The sequence below is a fragment of the Oryza sativa genome, chromosome 4 (assembly GCF_034140825.1).
Source record: "Oryza sativa Japonica Group chromosome 4, ASM3414082v1".
Classification (NCBI taxonomy): domain Eukaryota; kingdom Viridiplantae; phylum Streptophyta; class Magnoliopsida; order Poales; family Poaceae; genus Oryza; species Oryza sativa.
In genome coordinates, this window is record NC_089038.1 from 8,187,188 (window position 1) to 8,195,697 (window position 8,510).

Genomic DNA, 8,510 nt, shown 5'->3' on the forward strand with positions numbered 1-8,510 from the left:
AGCTCCATACCAACCTACTTCCTTACTGCCTTAAAGCCGCCTAAACAGTTCCTCACAGACATGGACAAGATTAGGAAGAAATTCCTCTGGGCCGGCGATCAAGAGATTAGCGGGGGGAAGTGCAAAGTGAATTGGAAAAAAAGTATGCTCCCCAATAAAGATGGGAGGACTAGGCTTGTTGGACCTTGATAAATTCGCGAGAGCTTTGAGACTCCGTTGGCTATGGTTTGAGTGGGAGTGCCCTGACAAACCTTGGGCTAGGACGACACCCCCCTGTGATGAGTTAGATGAGCAAATTTTCGCGGCCGCAACAAAGGTAACAATCTGTAATGGGTGGAAGGCAAAATTTTGGACATCCAACTGGATTGGCCACCAGCCGCTGAAATACCTAGCGCCAGCGCTTTTCAACCACTCTAAAGGAAAGCAATGCTTGGTTCAGGATGCGTTAACCAATGACAAATGGATTGATGATATTAGGCATGAGTTGTCCATGCCACTGATCTGAGAATTCTTCGCAGTATTCCGCCTTATCTGGGATAATGAGACAAACCTGGAGGAAGGAGTTGATGGACAAATACCGGAACTTGGAGACGGCGCAACATTTATTCAAGGATTGTCCATTCAGGCGAGAAATTTGGGACAAAGTAACGGCTAGGATGAACCACAATCAACCCTTCCCGGTGCACAACCCGGACAAGAGACTAGTGGGAATCAAGAATAAAGCAACAAAGCAAATGTCAAAGTAAGGGGATGCAATCACTGCACATGCTCTTGAGTTGGGAGATCTGGTGCGAGAGGAACAGGCGAGTTTTTAAAGATAAAGAACTTCAAATCCCTCAACTAACGGCAAGAATAATGGACAAAATACACACATGGTCGGCATGTGGGGCAAAAAATCTTATGAGAATAGCGCCTTAACCTCTCACCCTTTGTTGTAATTTTCCTTTTTTCTGCTCTTCTCCCCCCTGTCTTTCCCCTTGTCACCATTGATGGCATTTGTACAGTGCTTATCTCCTGAAATATAAAACTAGCTAAGCTGGCTAAGGTTTCAAAAGAAAGAATTAACAGTGCTTGCTAGTTTGTATTTCAGATGATACTCCACTCGCATATGAAGCGCCCGCGTGCCCTCAAGCCGATCAAATTCAGTGTCGACGAGGAGATAGATTGCCGAGTGATAGTCAGCTCTCCCCGTGAGCTAGAGCTACACTACACATGTACTTCTCCCAAGTCCAGCCTACAGGCTGGTACGTAGAGCGATCTATTGAAAGTTCTGCATATTTTTTATTAGTTCATTGCTGGCTATTCCTTAACGCCTGTCTGTAAACCCTTAATCATATTTGATTTGGTTATGCACTCTAAATCTATGGTGGTTACTGATTGTACATAACCGTTATACACCTTAATAGAAACCATTAGTTCTTGAAAACACACAAGAAAGCCATGCTCATCATTAATTTACTACATCCGACATAAGCAAGCAGTTCAATAACACAGGAAGTGTATAGTTTATTTTTCAGCTGGTTAGACTGAGTTCTGGCAGATTCAGGCTGAGAAGATCATTATCCTCAATCAGTTGCTCTCAGTTGCATCCAGGCTCCATAGTGTCCTTAGGAATCTGCAAGAACCGTTCAATTTGTCAATGTATAAAGTTGCTTGGAGATCATTATGTTTCACGATTGATCAAAATGTTCCAGGTGCCCATAATGTAAAGCAGTACATGATGGGTTTACAGGAATTTAATTCGTAAGTTCATAAAAGGTAACACTTGAAACTACTGTACTGAAGAACTCGTCCATGGACCAAACGAGTAGCCAAAGACGAGGCACAGAGCAGCTTACCACAACCAAGAACGTAGCCCTGTAGGTTGGCCTCCTGCAGGTTGGGCTGCAGTGGCTGAAGCTTTGTACTACTCATGAAGCTGAGGTGAAAGCTGCAGTGCTGTCATGGAAGACTCGGCATCCTGACAGTACATCTGGCTGCTGCACACATCCCACAATGGAAATGGCTTTGGATTGACCATCGAAGCTGCCTGGGTCTGCTCACCAATCAGGTTCTTTTGACAAGCACAAACAAGTTACTCGATAGAGAATCCGTGACATAATTTCACTTGAGGATAAATCCTTGTGCCGAGTTGGAATTGGCACAGATAATTGCTCGTCTCCTGGAATTGGCATCTCCTTTTGGAATGGAGAGAGAGAGATCATAACTTGGTAGTTTAAACTAGTGTAGTAAGGTAGGATAGTACAATACTGAACAAGTGTATCCTTTTGTTAGGTCGTACCCGGTTGCACATCTCAAGAAGCTGCTGATAACGTAGCTGTTGCTGCTACAAATCAGGGTTTTAGCAATGAGCAATTATGAATGCAGAGTATTCTCAAATAACAGAACATACAGTTACTGCGTCAAGTTATTTAATTTTTACCTTCCTTAGACGAACTTTGTACAGAGAGAACTCAATCTTCTGCTCAAAATTACTCAAATCTGCGGAGATCTCGAGGAATCCTATATGTGGATGTATCAATTTCCAAAATCTCAAGCGGAAGATGAATAGTCTAGCTTTTAAGCTGAGAAGTTTCAACTTTCGACGCTTCTGGCAGTTCCAGATTGCATCTACTTAACAATCATGAGAAACAAAAACTGCTGATTGGTCAATGTGGTCACCAATATAGGCTGCAACTTGATGATGCACATGATCCTTGAAAAATGCCACAACAGTTACACATTTGCGGCTTTACCCATAAAAATAGCATTGTCCAACACAGTACAGCCCATCTATTGACTGTCAAAATTAATAGTAGATTTAATTTCAATAAGCTTGCCACATGACAAGTTCATCAGTGTATCAAGTCAACAAAAAGGAAAAATGGCACCCCCATGCATATTAACTTACAGTAGTATTCAAATGGATATTAACTTACAGCTTCTTTTCAAGCTTTTTTTGTTATCTCACTGGCCGCAAGCTCCTTTTTCTTCTCATAATCCTTCTTAGACAGACCCTGCCATGATTATCAGGACTGAATAAGTATGTTGGTACAGAAGGCCTTGGTCTCTCATAATTCAAAGTAAAATTAGATGGCAGCTAGAACACATCCATACCTCTCAATCTTCTATCCCTGCAGTTGTAAAAATATGAAGTATACAATGTTCTTCAGGATACTTACAAATATGCTTCCACAAGGCTTCTCCAAATTAGCTCAGTCATCCTGCCAATTGCACTCAGAGTCTTAGAGTTAAGTTATTTTAGACTCAAAGCTGTACTCAACTTTGCCATTTTCCAAAATAATATTGGTCACATTAGCCTTGAATATTTCACTAATTTCCCTGAAGTGGCTATCGCACTAGACCTGCTGTTTTGCCCATAGGATAGCAGAAGTTTAAATAAACAAACTAAAGGCAAACAAATATGGAGCAACCTAACCTTCCTATTCGCCCTTCAGTTCTCCAATCAAAATTTTACATATAAATTGCATAAAACAAGAAGAATAATACACAACTATAATATCCATAAACAAGAAAACTTAACGGAAGAATAATATACAACTAAAAATTCCACAGACTTCACGGAAGAATCTCAGCCCTCAAAAACTCCCTTCTATTCTATACAATGTTCAAGCAAAACTCTCTCAACTGACCATCCTAAATGAAAGGGGCAAGCTTCCCAATGAACAGTAGACACCAGACAGCTTCTCTGATATTTTCCTTGCACAAATCAACAGAAGCATTGTTAACCTTCGGAGCATAGCCACACACCTTTATTTTGCAGTTATCTCATCAAGCTTCAGAAGGATCCTTTCATTTCCAAAATTTTTTCACCTCCAACTGCAAACTGATGAACACTGCCATTCAGCTCCATCCAACTGCAACCTTTCTTCTTCCACGTCCCCTGGACTTCCATTACTCCCCTTACCTCCTTAACATCATTCCAGTTTCCATATTCTGCATATATATTTGATAAGAGCACTTGTGCTCCACCATGATTAGGGTCCAACTCCAAAATTTTCTTTGCAGCAAACGTGCCGAGCTCAAGATCACCATGCATCCGGCATGCTGCTAACAAAGATCCCCAAATGACCACATTTGGTCTTAAGTGCATGGACTGTATCAGGTCAGCAGCTTGTCCAAGAAGTTTTGCTCTTCCCAAAAGATCCACCATACAACCGTAGTGCTCATGCATGGGCTCAATCCTGTATTGCTGGACCATAATTTTGAACAATAAACGGCCTTCTTCAACTAAACCAGCATGACAGCAAGCATAGAGCAACCCAAGAAATGTCACTCCATTGGGTTGAATCCCTTCACTTTTCATGTTCTCAAAAAGGGTTAAGGCGGATCTTCCATCACCATGCATAGCAGATGCAGTAATTATGCTTGTCCAGGTGACAACATTCTTTTGAGGCATTGCATTGAAGACATCCAAGGCAAGAGTTAAACTCCCACATTTGGAGAACATATCAATAAGAGCATTTCCGATGGGTAATATCTTACACATGCTATGATTCTCCACGAAGGAATGGATACATCTAGCTTTTTCAAGGGCACCAACATTAGCACATGCAGATATTACACTCAGCATGGTAATTTCATCAGGTTTGACACCACTCCGTTGCATATCATGGAACAAATTCAGCGCTTCCATAGGTTTGCTGCTTTCAGCATATCCTGCTATCATAGCACTCCAAGATACCACGTCCTTCGCTGGCATTCCATTGAATATGGAGTGAGCAATCTCAACTTTTCCATTCTTGGCGTATCCATACACCATGGTGGTTGATAATACAATTTCCTTTTCTGACACCCTATTGTACAGCTTTTCAGCCATTTCCATGTCTGCACAACTAGCATACATGTTCATGAGAGCACAGCTGACTTGAGCATCAATAAGAGTATCTGACACCAACATGTATGAGTGGATAGCCTTTCCAAATCTCAAGTTTCTTGTATGAGCACAAGTTGAAAGGACAGTAGCAATAATCACTTGATCAGGAACAACTCTTGATCTCTTCATGCTATGAAAAAGCAACAGGGCTTCTTCATAGTTTCGGGCCTGACAATAACTGACAGGGTAATGTTAGAGAGGTTTATCATAACTATAGTGAAAAGTCCAATTAACATATTATACAGAAGTATAAAAAATAACAGTAGAAAAAATATTAGCACAAAACAAATGTATATATGTAAAATGGTTTGCAAAATACTTCAGAGTTGAGCTGGATTAGAAAGAAATGTTTCTCCACGTGCCCCTTGAATTTCAGCACGTAACACAGAGATCTAGAGGAACCCACATATAAATGTATGTCAAAAATCTCAAGTAGAACATGAACAGTGATGTTTTAAAAACGAGAAGTTCCAACCTTCTAGGCTTCTACTGGTTCCCCATGTCTACTCAAAATTTACAAGTTGCATTGCTGCAAGCTGAGTAATTTCATAGGTCGAGGTGATTTCAGTTTATATATTTTTCCCCACAAAATAAATCAGTATATATTTTAAGTTCCACATTATTTCTGACTATGCCAAGACTGATTCTGTTCCAATCAGGATTTGGAAATTTCACTCCTGCTCGGTGATGATAAGATTGAGTATATGGTTCCGATGGCCTTAGGACATACTAGTTGGACTCACTCTGACATACAGCCATGCAAAACGTTCTCCGATGTACCATGCATTGAACTCTCAACTAAGCACAAGCAACTGAATAAACCATTTTGCAGGCAGCCAGGCATACACAGAACATGATACTTACGAGATAGATCAAACAACTAGGATTCCATAGGATTGCGTGAAGAAATGGAGCTGTTCACAGTGCGTTACCAGTCAAGCATGACGCCCCAGGCGACGAGGTCCCGGTCAGGCATCCCATCGAACACCCTGCGTGCGTCCTCCACACGCCCGCACGCCGCGTAGGCCCGGACCAGCGCGGTCCCGACGAAGCCATCGACCTCTGCCCCGACCCTAAACGCGAGACCGTGCGCGGCCCCTGCGGTGCCAAGGGAGCGCGCGAACGCGATGGCACGGAGCAGGGATGGGAGCGCGCGGCGTCCTGGCGCGGGCAGGCCCACGCGGCGGAGGCAAGCGAAGGCCGCGAGTGCGAGACGCGGCGCGGCGGCCGCGCGGATTACGGAGATGTAGGCGCGGTCGAGGTCAGGGTCGGGGTGAGCCGCCGGCGGGAAGGGGTGGCCGCGGCGGAGGAAGTGGGCGTGGAGCTCTCCGAGTTGGCGGGAAAGGCGCTCTCGAGGCTGCATTGGGGCTTGGCCTGCGTGGGTAGCCAACGGGTTGAGTGGTTGTATGGTCTAGTCGAGCGGTCTGAGCAGAGGCAGACCCAGGATTTAAAAGTTGTGTATTCAAAATGTGAAGGGTGGAAAAAACTTTTTATAGCAAAAGACTAATATTCGACATGTATAATAATCACATCGTTGTAAACCACTAATTATATACTCCATCCGTTTCACAATGTAAGTCATTCTAGCATTTTCCATATTCATATTGATGTTAATGAATCTAGACATATATATCTATCTAGATACATTAACATTAATATGAATGTGGGAAATGCTAGAATGACTTGCATTGTGAAACGGAGGAAGTATTATATAGCAGATATAACATAAAATTGAGCATGATTTCAGATATTCATAGAATTGATCATAAATCTGACATTGTTATTGACAACTGTTCAACAGTGGTAACATATGAAATATATAGAAGATAGAATATGACAAATGATAAGAAATCTTACAATGTAGAGGACAACTTTCCGATGCTTGTTCAACATATCATTGGAAGAAGGATCCAGATTGGCCTGATCCCGAGTTTCATTTTGAGTCTTTTTCTTTGCGGCAACTGTTTCAAAATAAACACTTCAAATCAATAGCAGGACCTTCTTTCTTTTCATATTTCAGACCTGAAATTTCAACAATATGGGATTGATGTATCTGGATTCCTGACCAATTGAAAGCCGCCCTAAATTTCAACAATGTGGGATAAATGTATCTAAATCTATTGATTCTGACTAAAAAATGTAAATCACAGCACATAAAGAATTGGGGACGTGGAACAAACCTGAGACAAACAGTGAGAGCCTGAACCAACGAGACACCGAAACAGACAGACAGTGAGGGCGCTAGGCGCAAGCCTGTGGCACCACCGACGCACCGCCGCTCGCCGCCCGCCCACACTGGGGCTGGTGGTTGCTGGCCCAGCCACAGCCAGGTGCCCAGGCCTGGCCACGCGGGTGACGCTCGCCCAGGGGCGGCCCCAGGATTTTCAGGTTGGGTATGCGAAACGTGAAGGAGTAATTATATAGTACTAAACTACAAATTGTATAACATGAATTGGGTATAATTTCATATATTTATATAATTGATTTAACTACTAATTGCCAATTGTTCAACAAATAGAAATTACTCAACTAGTATTTGATAATTGTTCAACACATAAGAGTGGCAATATGTGAAATATATAGAGGATTGAAAATTGTGCAGTGTTTGAGGCAGGGGACTCATGAATTGCTGATTTAGAATTCATGAACAATTGTTCAAGAGCAAGACCATTCTTTCTCTTCATATTTAGACCTAAAAATCCAACAATATGGGAATGGGATTAATGCCTCTGGATTCTTATGGAAGAAGAATCATGCAACGCAATGGTAGTGTGCCGAACGCCATTGCCAATCAGTGATACGGTAGCTCTGCTGCATAAATTGATTTACTTTCTGTAGGACAGGGGAATAATAGACTTAAGTACACATGCCAAGAATTATCATTGCTGAGAGGAGTTGCAACTGTACTTAGATCTGAGTAGCATCATACGCAAGTAAATGCATGCAGAACTTGCAGATCGAGGGAACAGTGCTACCGGATGAATCGCAGGATCAACCAGCATTCAACACTACACAGACAGATAGATAGAGATTAAAGCTTACTGTTGTGGCTCGATGACGGCGGATGAGTGCTCGACCCATCGGCGCTCCAGGGGAAACCACTTGAGCACCCTCCCGTCCGACACGCCCGTGTACGGGCCGTCGCCGTCGCCGTCGCCGTCGAACGCCACGCTCTCCGGCCCAACCGCGCCGCTGGAGTCCACGGTGATCAGCACGTCGTCGCTCCGGGACCGGGAGTCCAGGGACAAGAACAACGCCGCCGCCACCGCCACGGCGGCCGCGAGCACCACGAGGCTGGCGTCGGCGCGTCAGCGCACAGCGCACTGCCCTGCCGCCGCCGCCTGCTGCCCGCCTCGCCCCCGCGTCGCGAATCGCCAGCCGCCGTTTGGGGAGGGGGAAGGGGAAGAATCGAAGAAAGGAGCTGGAATGGGCTGAGAGAGAGGAGAGGGGGAGCCGGGGAGGGGAATAGGAAATTTGGGACCAGAAGGGTGAAGAAAGGCCCAAATGAGAAGTTTGTTTACCTATTGGGCTGTTTAAGGCTTTCTTTTTATATTTTTAATACTCCCTCCGTTTCAAAATATTTGACACCGTTGATTTTTTAGCACATGTTTGACTGTTCGTCTTATTCAAAAAC

At 43.6% G+C, this 8,510-nt stretch overlaps 1 protein-coding gene across 16 annotated transcripts; it reads right to left on the minus strand.

Annotated features, from left to right (window-relative positions):
- Window positions 1-1,377: 1,377 nt before the first annotated feature.
- LOC4335198 (pentatricopeptide repeat-containing protein At4g14820) lies at window positions 1,378-8,309 on the minus strand. Of its 16 annotated transcripts, none has more exons than XR_010740958.1 (10): window positions 7,057-7,772; window positions 6,734-6,898; window positions 5,809-6,250; window positions 3,751-5,054; window positions 3,097-3,203; window positions 2,919-2,996; window positions 2,423-2,779; window positions 2,282-2,326; window positions 1,839-2,177; window positions 1,378-1,615 (listed from the first exon to the last, which is right to left on the minus strand). XR_010740958.1 is itself a non-coding variant. In XM_066309967.1 (4 exons), the coding sequence occupies exons 3-4, from the start codon at window positions 6,237-6,239 to the stop codon at window positions 3,779-3,781; spliced, it is 1,707 nt and encodes a 568-aa protein (XP_066166064.1). In that variant the 5' UTR covers window positions 6,240-6,250; window positions 6,734-6,837; window positions 7,919-8,309; the 3' UTR covers window positions 3,405-3,778. The 16 variants fall into 16 exon arrangements, 4 of the variants coding, with proteins under 4 accessions (XP_066166064.1, XP_066166063.1, XP_066166062.1 ...); XR_010740960.1 differs by having other exon boundaries at window positions 2,282-2,323; window positions 2,423-2,502; window positions 7,057-7,229; XR_010740961.1 differs by having other exon boundaries at window positions 2,423-2,502; window positions 7,057-7,229.
- Between the last annotated feature and the right edge of the window lie 201 nt (window positions 8,310-8,510).

Bases quoted from the DNA above. Each gene is read 5' to 3' on its own strand.
- LOC4335198 (XM_066309967.1), bottom strand. From the start codon at position 6,239: ATGCAGCCTCGAGAGCGCCTTTCCCGCCAACTCGGAGAGCTCCACGCC. The intron at 5,055-5,808 runs GTAACGCACTGT...TTACCCTGTCAG, and splicing joins TGGGGCGTCATGCTTGACTG to TTATTGTCAGGCCCGAAACT.